The sequence below is a fragment of the Ptychodera flava genome, chromosome 13, assembly GCF_041260155.1.
Source record: "Ptychodera flava strain L36383 chromosome 13, AS_Pfla_20210202, whole genome shotgun sequence".
Taxonomy (NCBI): Eukaryota; Metazoa; Hemichordata; class Enteropneusta; family Ptychoderidae; genus Ptychodera; species Ptychodera flava.
Genome location: NC_091940.1, coordinates 148,016 through 164,530, shown reverse-complemented (window position 1 = coordinate 164,530; position 16,515 = coordinate 148,016). Strand labels below are relative to the sequence as shown.

General features: G+C 36.4%; 1 protein-coding gene across 2 annotated transcripts in view; it reads left to right on the top strand.

The window, feature by feature from the left end:
• The window catches only part of LOC139148629 (sodium leak channel NALCN-like), a 548,532-nt gene that overhangs the window by 497,513 nt on the left and 34,504 nt on the right, over nt 1-16,515 (top strand). For both annotated transcript variants that reach the window (XM_070720114.1, XM_070720115.1), the window contains exon 35: nt 14,376-14,533. In XM_070720114.1, coding sequence (XP_070576215.1) covers nt 14,376-14,533 — 158 coding nt within the window. The remainder of the gene's footprint in view (nt 1-14,375; nt 14,534-16,515) is intronic.

The window sequence follows — 16,515 nt, the reverse complement described above, 5'->3', positions numbered from 1 at the left end:
GAACCAGCGCTACAGTGGTCATCGCTGGTTGTAGAATATATCTTCAGTGTGTTTCCAAAACACACACATACCAAACGGTCCTTTTCAGGGCCAGCACATTATCCAGAAAGAGAACTACCGTAACCTATTTTTTACTTTTTTGGGAGCTTGCAAGTTTGGCGTACAAAATGATTTTTCTTGATTGATTTGAATCTAAATGTGGACGTTTTCGGAGGCAGCTTGACTAAACAAATGCATAACCTCTCATACTTTCATAACAAAGGCAAAACTTTTGTTTTTGTTGTTATTACGCTACGTGGCATGGCGAAAGTAAAGGTCTTGTAGATGTATCGCAGTACGTAGTGCACACCGTTAGTCGTACAGCTATCCCATCCGATACGTGAGTTATTTACGCAGTGTAATTGATCCGTTTTCATTGCAAATGTTTGAACGTTTACACTTCTGCGCGTCCCTCAATGATTGACAGCTGTTTGAAACAAGCAACAACCGTTTCCCATGGACGCTGAACAATGGGCTGCCGCCGATTTTCCGGCTAAATCTTCTTTATTTCGAAAAACTGCAAAATATTATGTGGATAGCTATGAGGCCGACAGGTTTACAAAACCAGACGTGCTCGTTTAGACCTCTTTCGGCTTGGTTGAAGCGCGTTCAGGGCGATTTTCATGGAACACCGAGCTGCGCTCTTACCACTTGTCACTCACATTGCTAATGAATCTTTAATAAGTTAGGGGGCCTTTTATACCCCGCAGCGGCCTTTAAAGGGCCTATGACATGCCCATACAACCAAACGTAAAATCACTCTTTGGGTCTTGAAGTTCGCCTACGTCACTGTCTTGCATTGCGTATCGCCCCCTTGTCCAGATAAAACGCAAGTAAAAGTTACGGGTGGGCGTGTACACCTAGCCCAACTCGTTTGACTTTTTTCGGCTTTTCGAAGTTGAGCCGACGACTTATCTTAATACGGACAAACAGTCTTTCACACCTTTGCAATTTCATGTCCGTAAGGGTGTGAGGCAAGGGCTTCCTTCGCTCAGAACGTACACCCAGCGCGCAACGCACGAGAGAACATTATAAGATTAGTATTAGTTTGCAATAGTGACATGGTCTTTTCAGGAGATTACCAACGATCACGTCGTACGGCCGATCGCCTCGCCGATCGAGTAAATTAAAATGACTTGTCAGGCTGTCTGATTAGGTGTACTATGCTTTCGTGCCAAATATGGCAAATAAACATTACAAGATGGATGACAGTCGATGTCACATTCTCATTCATCGGGAAACATTTGAGCGGCAGGAAGCTTCCCCTCTCTACACAATTGTGAACGGTGAAGACGGGCGATTCAAAATAGCAACCCAACAATGCGGCGACAAGCTTTCTTTGTTTTTCTTTATCAAAATATGTACAAATTAGGCCTGACACATCACTTTTTGCAGGATTCGTTTGCTCTGAAAATGTACGGGAACATGGGTCGATTGCACCATTTATCTCGTGCGCCAAGGAAATGATAGTTTTGTCAAAGGTCGACGTCCAACACAGCTACTCTCAGAGTGATAGTTTCTGGAAAGGGTAGTGAATTTCGCCCAAAGCAGTTTCATAAATGACAAGCACTACAAAGTCTTATTACCATACCTTTTGTGTTTATCGTCAAACTGTTAACACGACGAAAGTGGTATTTAGGGAGTCAAGTTGCAAAATTTTTGACCCCGTGTTGAGTGCGTAGTAATCGGACTGCTATCGAAGTAATCGGACGTCGTATTTGGAAAGTGAGTAGGGGCAAAATGTTGATAATTTGAAACTTCAAAACCCCAATTTTTGTTTTTGATGTCTTCAGAAAACTGAATGTAAATATTTTGTGATAATTAGATACGTTTAATAAATGACATAACCATATTTTGACGTGTTTGGCGCTTACCTACCTGACATATGTTCTGTCTCTGTGTGTTGCTTTTGGCACCTTTTATTGTATGGTCTGGCTAACTTCGCTAAATTTGTATAGCCCGAAATAGCTTGTACTAAACAAACTATCCAAAATGGGACAGCAGTATCACTTCACTTAATATGAGGTCCAAAACTTGTAAAACGCTATACCGAGTGAAGTCAGTCCAACGAACAGCATGTGATGGAAAGTCCAAAAACTGCACACTGAGTGTACTCTACTACAGCTGTACAACATGCAATGCATTGAATCGAAATACTCAGACGGGGGATTGCTCCACATTTTATGAAATAAATTTAACCGTGAAAAGTTCAAACTGAGACTGATATTGTCTTTTATTTCATACAAAGCAATGAAACGTAGCCTCATCGTACTTTCAAATCTGTCCTGAGCATTCCATTGCTTTGTCCACTCGCGCTTTCTCCTTCAGAGTCAGAATCTGACTCTGATTTTGAACCACTCGTCCCGGATGTGTGGGGTTGCCTTTGCGCCTTCAAGCTAATTCCCCTCGAAATCACTCTCTGAATTCTGGGCAACACTGTCCTTGCTGGAAGCAACTTGATAAGCCCCTGCAGCTGGATCATCGGTGCGGCTTCCTTGCCAGTGTTTACTGGGCGTCTGTGAGTACTGTTCATATAGCTGACTTTGCTTGTGGTCTAATTTATGCAAGGAACGCTAAATACACTTTTGTGACAATAGCATGGTACAAATGACGACAATTGTAGCTGTTGGTCATTATGCAAATACCGCTGCCTGGCTCGGGTGCGAAGAGACCCCCTGATCACCATAGCAACATGCATAGCAGAAACAAGCCCCTCTTAGTTTAGTATAAACGGTCTTCCCCCATCTACTGTCTATGGTTGCAGCTGGTCTGTTAATATGTAACAGTTCATAAACAATGACAGGAAATTACTCAAGGTCAGTGGACTATCCTATTTCAGTAATTGGCATGCCACAACTCCTGAACATTTGCAGAATTTCCCTTTTTCTTACCTCATTTGCACATTTTTGACACTGACGTGTTCATTTGAACAAGTCACATCTCAACCCTTGCATCTACCTGTACACCAAATACTGAGATGGTAGCTTTAGCGGTATGGGAGCCTTTGCGTGTGACGGACATACATCCGCACTAATACATACATACAGACATACAGACGCTACCGACTCATCATATAAGCTCTTTATTTATTTATTTATATATATATATAATATATATATATATATATATATATATATATATATATATATATATATATATATATATATATATATATATATTTATACCAAATATGAGCTAAAAATTGCAGATTTCATCATAATTTAAAAAGATCAAATTTAGTTTTCTATAGAAACCTGTATACCAAATTTCAAAGCTGTTGGACCAGTACTTTTTGAGAAACACATTTTTTGACCAAAAATGGAAAAAAATTGCCCAAAAATTTAAAATTGCAGATTTCATCATAATTTCAATAAATATCATTTAGTTCATCTATAGAAACCTATATACCAAATTTCAAAGCTATCAGATAAGTGCTTTTTGAGAAACACATTTTTTGACCAAAAATGGCAAAAATGGCCCCAAAATAAAGAATTGCAGATTTAAACATAGAAACCTGTATACCAAATTTCAAAGCTATCGGACTAGTAGTTTTAGAAATACACATTTTTTGACCAAAAATGGCAAAAATTGCCCCAAAAATACAAAATTGCAGATTTCATCATAAATAAATATCATTTAGTTCATCTGTAGGAATCTGTATTCCAAATTGCAAAGCTATCAGATGAGTAGTTTTGGAAATACACATTTTTTGGCCAAAAATGGTAAAATTTGCCCCCAAAATACAAAATGACAGATATATATAAATATTACTTAGTTCATCTATAGGAACCTGTATACCAAATTTCAAAACTATCAGACCAGTTCTTTTTCAGAAATACATTTTTTGACCAAAAATGGCAAAAATTGCCTTAAAAATGCAAATTTTCATATTTCTGCACAATTTGAACAAATCTGAAATAGATTATCCCTAGGGACATATGTACCAAATATCAAACCTATCAGACTGGTAGTTTTGAAGAAGAAGATTTTTAGTTTTTTTTTACCAAAAATGACAAAAATTGCCTTAAAAATACAAATACGCAAATTTCACCACGATTTAAACTAACCTGACTTGATTCACCCAAGAGTAAACTGAATTTCAAAGCAATCAGACAAGTGGTTTCAGAGAAGAAGATTTTTTTACCAAAAACACCAAAAAATGCCCAATAATACAAATGAGCAAATTTCACCAGGATTTGAACAAACTTAAAGGGCCTATGACATGATTTCCAAAGCTTTTATTTTTTCCCTTCAAAAACTCTGCTATGGGACCCCTATATGGATTGCATATTGTGTCACTATGGAAAGATGTGCGCGAAGGGCGAAATTTGACTCCTTTTTCATGCCTGGTGATCAGGGGGTCTCTTCGCACCCGAGCCAGGCAGCGGTATTTGCATAATGACCAACAGCTACAATTGTCGTCATTTGTACCATGCTATTGTCACGAAAGTGTATTTAGCGTTCCTTGCATAAATTAGACCACAAGCAAAGTCAGCTATATGAACAGTACTCACAGACGCCCAGTAAATTCTCATGTGAATCGGAGATCGAGCTGTTGTAGGTTTTGTTATGCATAGGTGTAACGCTTATATTTCAGTTTCATATGTATGTGATTAGGCTACGTTCACAAATAATGGTGGTGAGGGGCGGAGGAATTTGGGGTGGAATCGAAATTTTGAGGGATAGTAGAGGAGCACTTGAAAGTTTTGATCTGCCTATAGGGGACCGGAAATCTTTTGGTTCCCTTTTACTTTTTGCGATTCCAGGGTTTCGAAGGCAATTCAATGAAAATAGAATAACGATAAAATGTCATCTGGAATGGCTTTTACTTTTTATTTTTACTTCATTACTTTTATCTCGAAAAAATCTTGTGTATTGTATCGTATTGTTGTGGCATAATTGTTACGCTCCCATATATGCATATGTATATATGCAAATGGGAGGTATTCGTATAAGGTGGCAAAATGGCGTCTGTGTGTATGTATGTATGTACCGGTATGTCTGTTAGTCCGTCCACATCAAAAACTCCTAAACCGTAGCACTTACTGTCTTAGTATTTGGTGTACAGGTGCACCTAGGGGTGGAGATGTGAATTTGTTCAAATGAACTTGTCAGTGCCAAAAATATGCAAATGAGGGGGAAAAAGGAAAAATCCTGAAAATGGCTAATACTCAGTAAGCATTGGTCAGATTTGGTTGAAACTTGGTATGCAGATTTCTTTAGGTATTCTAAATTATGTGCGCAAAAATTGGGATGAAATTTGCATGTTTGTATTTTTAGGGTATTTTTTCCATTTTTAGTCAAAAAATCTTGTTCTCTGAAATCGCTCGTCTGATTGCTATGAAACTTAATATTCATGTTCCTCAGAATGACTTTAGTCATGCTTGTACAAATTGTATTGATATTGTCATATTTGTAATTTTGGGGCAATTTTCCCAATTTTTGATAAGAAATTTTTTAATCCAAAAACTGCTGATTTGATAGCTTTGATACATGTATTTGGTATACAGGTATCTAAGTTTAATCTATCTTAATATAATGTATTGAAAGTATGTTGAAACTGGCAATTTTTTTTTATTTTGGGGGCAATTTTTGCCTTTTTTGGTCAAAATTTTTTTCTCCTAAAACTTCTGATCTGGTTGCTTTGATATCTAGTGTACAGGTTCCTAGGGTTTATGTTAATTAGATATATTTAAAATTAGGATGAAATCTTCAATTTTGTATTTTGGGGGGCAATTTTTCTCATTTTTGGTCAAAAAGTTAGTTTCTCAAAATTTACCGGTCTGATTGCTTTGATATTTAGTAACTGGAACTAAGAGTATATAATGTGGTGATTTAGTAAGCATTTGATATGGTAAACTGTATTTGGTGTTGAAATGCGGTAAAAAAATCCTGGCAGATTTTGAAAAAATTCCAAACAAATGCCAATAAAAAATTCAGCCAGAGAAGGTTTGACGAAAAGGAAAGGTGGGAGAGTGGGGGAAAAAAATGTACAATGGATCGGATAAAAAAGATAATGTACCTCATCGATCTTCCAGACACCATCCCTTATCAAATGTTCCACCCCGATGTATTTTTGTGCACAATTAACCATGCAGTGTATTTTAGTTTAAGATGTCAAGTTAGGGAAGGATTTGAAAGGAATAGTCAAGTTCACCACAGTTTACTTTATCTCTTGTGTCATCATCCTTGTGTAATTGGTTAAGTTTGTAAGTTGTTCCAGATGTGGATGTACCAGCTGTTCTGGAAGAAAACCATGTTTACTTTTTCCTGTAGGGTTTCTGAGTTGATGATTGTATGTTGAAATTTCTCCATGTATCTGGTGTATGGGCGAAGTGTAAACATTGGTTGCATGTTATGTATTTCAGTCTATGTCAAATATTGTAAATGAAAAATCAAGAACAGTTTACTGTGTGCTTGTAAAAGATAACATATTTGTCAATACATAAGCTGCCTTGCAGATTGATTGTCTTAAATATTATCACAGAAGTAGAAAAGGAAAAGAAACTAATCAAATTGCTGTAACATATTCACTCTCAGTGCCTGTATAGGCCTTTACTTAACTATTTTATCATTACATTCAGCTGTTTGTTATATCTTTATCACTCTCCATGGGCCAAGGCACACTTGGGGTCGATGTCATCACTCTGTTCCAGTCTGTGTATGTCAGTCTGTCTGTATATGTATGTCCATGTTTCATACAATTGTTGACTTGTTTTGATAACTATATGGGAGCGAACAGTGATATTGTCACTATTTTTCTAATTTATCGTAATGTTTCGCCTTTAACAAATCATTGAATGTTGCCGTTTGATTGCATGAACTGGAATCTGGTATCTGTTGGTTTTGTGTGTGTGTTCTTAAGTCGAGAATGTTAATTTGTTGCATCGATGACCTTCACAGACAATGAGGTCTAAAGATGTGATTTTTTGAGAAGAGCTTTCGAAAATTCTAGAGTAGGATGCATTTTTAATGTTTGATATGAATTTATAAAGCTTGCGTTAGGCTCGGATGAAAATCATACATTGTCTCTGAATCTCAGTAAGAGCGATATTTGTTCTGTGTGTTGCTGAATTATTCTTATTCTGCATATATTTTATTCTTATTTTGCATAATGTGGGCATTATTCGTATTTACTGCACAATTTTATGAATATTAGAAATAAGTCAAGATACTCGCGATTTAAATAAAAATATTCAACAGGAATATTTTAGAGACGTGTTTGGAATTCATAGTTTTATTCCACATGCCAATACCTTTCATTTGATATATCACTCGATAGTTTAAAAGCAAGTGAAGAGTACATAACAATGGATTTTTATAATTTTATATCGGACTCATGCAAATTAGGTACCCGAGTGCATTATGCAAATTAAAGAATAACAGCTCTATTTGGCAGCTGCATATCGTCAATTTTCTTGAACCAGAGGTAATAGGCTTTCAAGTGACGTATGATGTATGACGTATGATGTAGTTGTATGAGTTAAAATTATTAAAATATCGTTATTCAAAAAGAGAAAATATATTTTTGATATAATTATGAAAAAATTTCAATAAAATCACTTCAATTTCTCTTTTGGTATCTATTTTGTATTCTACATGCAAATACCTTTTATTTGATATATCACTCAATAGTTTAAAGTATGCGTAGAGTAGTTAATAAATTCCTAATTTTATATCTCATTTCTGTAATTTGCGTACCCATGTGAATTATGTAAATTAGGGGCTATGGCCATACTTGACAGCTCAACATTGTCAATTTTCTTGAAGTACAGATAATAAGCTTTCAAATGACCTATGATGTGGCTGTATGATGTGGCTGTATGTATTAAAATTTTTAAAATATTGTTATTCAAAAGAGGAAAATATTTTGTCAATATGTGAGGAAAAAAAACTTTCATGCCCTATACTTACCTCTTGAGGGCGCTCTTTTGGTGAAACGTGTCGTGAGTGCAAAATGCTATTACACATTAATTTAATGCTAAGAAATACCGTTATAATTCTAGGAGAAATACCTTAGATAACTTCTAGTTGTAACTTTCTGATATTGTTATTACTTTTGATATCATCACATCTTTTCACGTGTTATGTCTCGTTTGATGCTCCGCCCACAATGCAACAGCTTTCATTATAAATACCTTGCCACGTCAGCGTTACGGCAGTACACCTTTGCTGCCGTCGTGGAGTCACATCACCTATCCCTTGTCTTTGCGGACCTGGATTTGTTGACTTTGTATGACAGACTGGAATACGTCTATTACTCTACTGTTGTCGACACTGTCATGGTGTACAGCATGAATTATTAGTTGGGGTAAGACGCTAATTTTGTCATGAAATATTTCCACCTGTATAATTATCCACGGTCGGTAAATTTGTGAAGACGAAGATGACGTGTCACTTGGACTTGACGTCGTGGCGTCCGTATTTGGACATTGTGGCGTCCGTATTTGTTCACACCCTCAAATTCTATTTGCAATATATTGTTTGTATATGTTTGAACTTTCAAGAAACTTTTCAAGAAACTGTATTTTCTTTTGCAAGCTTTCCGATAGTGGTAAATATTTGTTCTATGTACGAGAGATTTATTTATTTCAATTGTATTTTCAAGGGTTTTTTTTGTAGCGTCATGTTCACTGAATAAAGGTTGGCGTTCACCTTTAGTGATGTCTGCTGCACTATTATTTACCCAGTCACAAATATAAATATGAAAATATTTCAGTGAAATCAATTTAAATATCTCTTTGGATATCAAAGTTGTATTCTACATGCAAATACCTTTCATTTGATATATCACTCGATAGTTTAAAAGTATGTTTAGAGTAGTTAACAGTAAATTTCTGATTTTCCATCACATTTTTGCAAATCAGGTACCTGTGAAAATTATGCAAATTAGGGGCTATGGCCCTACTTGACAGCTCAACATTGTCCATCTTCATAAAGTAGAGATAATAAGCTTTTAAATGGCGTATGATGTTGCTGTATGATGTGGCTGTATGTGTTAAAATTTTTAAAATATTGTTATTCAAAAGAGGAACATAATTTTTTCACAACGAATATTGAATTATTTCAGTGAAATCAATTGAAATATCTCTTTGGATATTCATATTGTATTCTACATGCAAATACCTTTCATTTGATATATCACTCGATAGTTTAAAAGTATGTTTAGAGTAGTTAACAATGAAATTTTTAATTTTATATCGCATTTATGGAAATTGGATACCAGTGTGAATTATGCAAATTAGGGGGCTATGGCCCTAGTTTGCAGCTCCACATCGTCAATTTTCTTGAAGTAGAGATAATAAGCTTTCAAATGAAGTATGATGTGGCCGTATGTAAGGTGGGTACATTAAGTGTGAAAAATAGGTGAGTCTGCCGCTCGCCTAACATAAACACAGCGGAGCTATATCAGCCACTAGGTCGCCGTCGCTTGTTTATTTTTCAGCTCTCATTTGGTATACCAAAGAGAGCTTATCATATAAGGTGAATCATTTCATTTGCATCTGATTTACATGTCGTCTGTGTGTAACTGTATGTATGTATGTGTGTATGTATGTATGTATGTATGTCTGTTAGTCCCTCCAGATCAAAGACTCCTAAACCGCAGCAGCTACCAGCTTAGTATTTGGTGTACAGGTGCATCCAGGGATGGAGATGTGAATTTGTTCAAATGAACATGTCAGTGTCAAAAATATGCAAAGGAGGTAACAAAAGGAAAAATCCTGCAAACTGCTAAAACTCAGTGACCGTTGGTCAGATTTAGTTGAAACTTGGAATGTAGCTTCCTTTAGGTATTCTAAATTAGGTGTGTACAACTGTGTTATTTTTGGGAAATCTTTTTCAGATTTTAGTAAAAAAATCTTTTTTTCTGAAACAGCTTGTCCGATTGCTTTGAAAGTTGGTATCCATGTTCCTGGGGATGACCTCAGTCAAGTTTGTAAAAATTGTAGTGAATTTTCATTATTTGTAATGTTTGGGCAACTTTCCAAATTTTTGGTCAAAATTTTTTTTCTCCAAAAACTACTCATCTGATGCCTTTGGTATTTGGTATACAGGTTCTCAAAATGTGATGCATTCAAATTCTTATGAAATTTGCAATTTTGTTTTTTTTTTTGGCAATTTTTGTCACTTTTGATCAAAAAATGTATTTCTCAAAACCTGCTCATTTAATATCTTTGATGGTTGGTATACAGGTTTGTAGGGTTTATCTTAGTATGATATACTGCAATTTTGTATTTTTGAGGCAATTTTTGCTATTTTGGTCAAAAAATTTGTTTCACACAATCCTTTCAATAACTTTGAAATTGAATAGAAATTTTCCTATGTATGATCTTAAGTTAATATGTTCCAATTATATCTTCTTCAATTACATATTTTTGCAGTTATATTTGCCATTGTGGTCTGGCTGACTGGAAGTAGGCTGTCAAAGATTTCCTCCTTCATCAACACATGTCGCAAAAAGTTATTCTTTACATAACACAAAGGAGCTCTATCAGCTGCCAGGTTGCTTGTTTTAAATTTTCAGAGAAATGTCATATTTCCTATTTTATGATGCTTCTTAATATTTTGATGGAAAAAACTTACAGAAATAGTCCACAGTATTGATTCCATAACTTTTTCAGGTTGTGTTGATATGAACAAAATTAATAAATATTTTTTTAAAGATTTTCTGATTTTTGGCAATTTTATACCTACAGGAACTAAGAATACATAATGTGGTGATTTTGTGAGCATTTCATATGGTAAACTGTATTTGGTGTTAAAATGTGGTAAAAGAATCATTAGAAAGCACAGCTGAAGGTGATTTAGCAGGTTTGGTTTCCAACAAATATTCCAAAGTTTTTTAAATGTTTGAAAGTATCAGGGTTGTAAATAGCTCCTACACTTCCTGTCATTGTATCTCTTTAAATAAACATTGTTGATACCAAAGGGTGGACCATTTGATATCCTGATGGGGGATCTTGAAAATTTTCAGAAATAAAAAAGATTCCAAGCAAATGTAAGTGAAAAACGAATCTGCCAGTTAGGGCACATATTTTATAATGCACTGCATCTCAGTTGAAGATTCCGAGTCAGGTCAGGATTTGAAAGGAATAGTCAAGTTTACCAATTCTTACGTTGATCTCAGTGCCATCCTCTTGTGACATATTGTTTTTATAAGTTATTCCAAAAGTGGATGCGCCAGTTGCACTGGAAGAAAACAATGTTTACTTTTCCGTGTATGTTTCTGAGTTAATGTTTGTATGTTGAAATCTCTCTGTGTATTGGGTAAGCCTAATTCACGTGCCACGTGCCACGCACCGTGAGCCAATGTTCATGATGCACGATTAGTATGTTAAGCTAGAAATAGGTGCATTTTCACTCTAATTCACTTTGTCAATTCATCTTCACTGTTAAATCACATTTAATAGACGCCTTGTATGTGCATAAAGTAGTGACCTGCAATATGTATGTTCACAAATTCAATTGTTAACATGTGCTGGCCGGTAAGGGACTGAAAAAATTATATGGAGGGAGGGCGAATTTTTCAAAATGATGCTGAGAAAAGTGACTCTCCCCAATTGTTATGCCGTCCCTGTACGTGCTATAGTCAACATCAATAATATTTTATTTGACAAATATTTACTAATTCATAATGTGACGCCTCATCCTACCAAACAGGAAGGCTGTTGCACTAATATACTGGCAAATAAGTTATATTCAGGTCAAAGGTCATCCTGGTTACTTGATATTTTGCTGTACACTTTCCTCCCATGATGGCAGTCCAGCAAACATCAGACCTATAGCCATATTGGCTAGGTCAAATGTCATCCTGGTCGCTTGATATTTTAGCAGAAATCTTAGTTAACATAATAATTTCCGTCCAGTAAACTTGAGACCTCCACCTCTGTTAGCTAGACTCTAATTTATAGATGTGTATATTAGTGAGGTACAGGATGATTTGAGGGTCGAAGGCTGGTGTCCTATACCAGTCACAGTTCGATAGACAGCAGCTGTCTTTGACTCTTACATAGAATAAGCCACAGCTTAGTTGCAGAGGGGGATAGGGCAGGTCAAACGTCATAAATTCTCAAAAATATTATTGTAAAAATACCGCAATTATACGGTGTCGCTCACATTTGATCAGAATTGCTACATACCAGTACCAAAGATCAACAATAAATGTTGCTTCTATCTGTTCAGTGCAGGAAAATTCTACGTTGATGTTATGACAATGATTTCTGCACAGTACAACCAGAAAAACAACAAGAAGTATTTAAACCAGAAAAACAAGAATGACAGAAGTTAGACATACTGCCACAGAGAAATAGATGTTTTGATCAAAAACACAAATATTGAAATTTCACCACATTTTTTGCAAACAGCTTCTCAGCTTGTCAAAAGTTGATCTGCAACATTTCGCGAAATCTATCAGCAATATAAATCACTTAGCCATATGTATGTTGTAGTTACAGCACGCAATCTTATTTGCGCTAGTGATATGGATGTACATTGTATCCTCAGACAGCGTCAAATAAAAAAATTATAAATCTGTAAATTTACTCAGTAAAAAAAAAAAGCACAGCTTTTCTCATTTGGAAAAACTTTTTTTAGAAATTTACAATTGTAAAAAAGTGTTCACAATTTCATTGTGACCACCCCCTCTCAAGATCTAATGGTCTGTCCCTTAGTTTGAGCACGTCTGTTAATATGTAACAGTTCATAAATAATGACAGGAAATGAGTACAGGTCAGTGGAGTATCCTGTTTAAGCCATTTGCATATGCCATCACTCCTGCACATTTGCAAGATTTCCCTTCCTCTTACCTCATTTGCACATTTTTGACACTGACATGTTCATTTGAACAAATTCACATCTCAACCCCTGCATCTACCTGTACACCAAATACTGAGATTGTAGCTTTGGCGGCATGGGAGCCTTTGCGTGTGACGGACATACATCCGCACATACATACCCACAAATATACAGACATACAGACGCCACCGACTCACCATATAAGCTCTTTTTGGTATTTATATAAACACCAAATATGGGCTAAAAATCTTAATATTATCATGGCTTAAGACCTAGATATTTGAAATATAGCAACCTTACCATATGGTCTACAAAGTAATGTACAAAATTTTGATTGATCATATTTTAATGTTACAATTTTACGCTGTGTGATTTTGAAAAATACTGCCCCTCTCTCCCCATAATTTCTCTTGAGTCCCTTTCTGCATATGCCCCTTGATGTAGAATTCGTAAACACACATTCGCTGATCACCGGTTCATGCATTTAGAAGGCGGTGCTGATACCCGAATGTTGATTTATCCATGAAAATAAATCAATGAATTAAATTGGAGTGTAACTGCACCTATTTCTAGCATAACATGCTGTCGTACATCATGAACTTTGGCTCTGGGCTCGCGCCTCACAGCATGCGGCGCATGGCATGCAGCATATGGCATGTGGCACGTGAAGTAGGCTTACCCCTGTGTATCTGGTGTATGAGCAAAATGTAAACATTGGTTGCATGTTGTTAAGCATTACAGTCAAGGTTGTCTGTTGTTCATGAAAATCAAGAAAAGGTAACTGTTAACTGTCCATTCATACACATCAATACAACGTTTTCTCCACTGTTTTCTGGACAGGTGTTGACCAATATATCACTCAAACAACATTGGCGTCAATGGTTTCCAAAGTCATCAAACAAGTGGGGACTATGTCATTGACGATGACTTGTTACAGCAAAGGATGAATAGGCTGTAACAATATGAATAATTGTCTGAAGGAAAATTTTCAAAAATATAATAAACTAAACAATAGATAAAGAACAGAAAATATGTATAGGTCATTTTCTTCAATCATGTACATGTATTTGCTCATTTGCACTGCCAGAAATTCAGTATTTTAGCATCATGCAAATTTAACATAACTGCATTTTTTGTGCCCCATTGTGTGAATATAATGCACTCTTCTTCTTCATGATCAACCTCTAAATCAGTCAAGCTTTAACAATACAAAAGGGTTCATTGCAATGTCAGGTTTGTTACTAAATACAGCTGCATGCTAGCAACATCGGACAAGGCTGCCTAAAATTTGAACAAATTTTGCTGATGTGTATGTACAGCTGTTGTTTCAACTTGTAGTCTGAGCCAATACATTCATATGAAGTAGTGTGACTTTTTGTATGCATGGAAACACTATCAGGTTTCATGTTTGTTATTAATGTGGAAAATGCGGACAGATATTTCTTTATGCATATTAATGAGAGAAAAAATAACATCATTTGCAATCACCGCTGTTGTGTTTTTAACATTCTTACATATCTGTTGTTTACCTTTTTATGCAGGGTGTGATGCCCGTTCACAGAGCAAAATTTGTTCTTAGGTTGTTAAAAGGAAGACTTGAAGTGGACATTGAAAAAGACCATCTGCTGTTTAAACATATGGTTTGTGAACTTGAGAAGATGCGAAATGGAGGAGATGTTAGCTTTCATGATGTCCTAAGGTTTGAATATAGTCATCAGAATTTTAGAGAAGCATTCACTTGACGTAAGATTTTGAAGACCATCAGTGTTACAAGGATGTAGGTTTTTCCTAAAAATACACGTTTGACTGTAAGAAGTGAAATTTAATAATGAAATGTGTAAATGTCAAATGTTTTAATATCTATTTACTGTGTAAATATCATTTGTCATCCACTTGTTCCCTCAAGAACTGATATTTTGTGGTTAAAATCACTTGTAACTCCACTTGTACATCTAATAGATGTGGCAGAAATAAATTACGTAAATGGCTTCAGAATCTATAAACTTAAAATCTATAGAGCTCTTCTCACAAGGGTTGTTTAAGTTATGTAAACTTTTTGGTTTAACTCCAAATTTTGAGGTTTTTTGGGCAGTAATACAGAACCAGAATCACATAACTTGTAGCTTTTGCTGCGCAGTTGCGGTAACTGCTGGTGCGGTAACTTCGCGGTAACACCTCTTTTGTTAGTTGTTGATTTTCTTTGTCCTTTGCGGTAACTGTGGTAAGTGAACAATAGTTGCCGCAGCAGTTGCGACAAGTACAACAAAAGAACGTGCGGTATTGCGGCAATTGATGAGGTGTTAATGACCCCAAGTTGGTTGCCGCGCAAACCTTTTGTCAAGGTTTGCTTTTGCCCCACCCTCTGAGTTTACAATCACGGTCACAAGTTTTCACCTAGCGATCTAGGCTAAGTTGGGTACCTGGAAGCATTTCTTGCATTATTTCCTTCGTACTCTTTTTAAATGTACGGAAATGTACAGTATACAGCAAAACTTGCGTTCAGACTCTGCTGGTTTTTGATGGCATCTGAGACGCGTCCAAAACGTGTCCAAAACACGACCCTTGCAGCTCATCTCACAATGGAAAGAAGGTCAAAAGTGCCCTTCGTAATGTACATACAATACTTCTATTACATCGCGTTTTTGTCATGTTCTTGACGCTCCAATTCCTTTCGTCTACTATCATAAAATGTAGCAACGTTTTGCCCAGTCAATGTTTTATAGTGCAAACATTTGGAGAAAAGATCGATTGATTATATGTTGTTGCTCCTAAACCGCCCAGCTACAGATAAAGTATCGCTCAAAGCTTCGCTTTTTTAACCTCATTATCGTTTCCGTATCGTTTCCGCATCGCCCAACCCCCAATCCAACATCGCTCACTCAGTTGTTTCGTATCGTTTCCGCATCGTTTCTGTATCGTTTCCGTATCGTTTCACTAGTGCATCGCCTCATTCCCGCCCATAAAAGTGTGTCCTTTCATTTTAAACTTGCATCCCGTCGAACAATAAAAAGAACGATACGCGAATGATTTATTTTTGCAATATTCGCGATTGCAAAAATCGCGATCTTTTGACGTTGCAACCATGCATAATCACTCACCATGCTCACTGCTAATTTAAAAGACCTTTTGCCATGACCTCTATCACCAGCTGAGCAGGCCTCGCCACACTCGCAAAATGCGAATAAAACTCTCATTTTGCGAAAAATTTTTGAAAGTCATTAGCCACGCTCGCTTGCGAATTGAATTTTTTGCCCCAAAATTGTTTGGACACATCATCGGATCAATCACTCAACTACGATCGCCTCTGCACTATTACTTCCGGGTGCTGGAAGCAACCCGAATACTCCATTCTCCAGAATATAAATGTATATATTTTAAAGGGGTGAACAAATTCACTACCCCAAACTCACGGGCTAGCAGTTTTCACCGCCGGGCAAGTAACTTTTGGTACCTCTACTAGCCCAATGGGCTAGCGTATGAAGTGTAGGAGACAGCTGAGGAGAGTAGCAAAGTTGATCAGGGGCAAACGACATGTAGAAACGCATTGCCTGCGCAGCAAAATGAACAGCGAGACGGACGGACGTTTCCGAGCCTATGTAACTGACATGAAATTCCTCATCCAAGTTCGATTTTAAAGAACATATGCAATTCTAGGAAATTGCAGCTTGAATTTAATCTCGG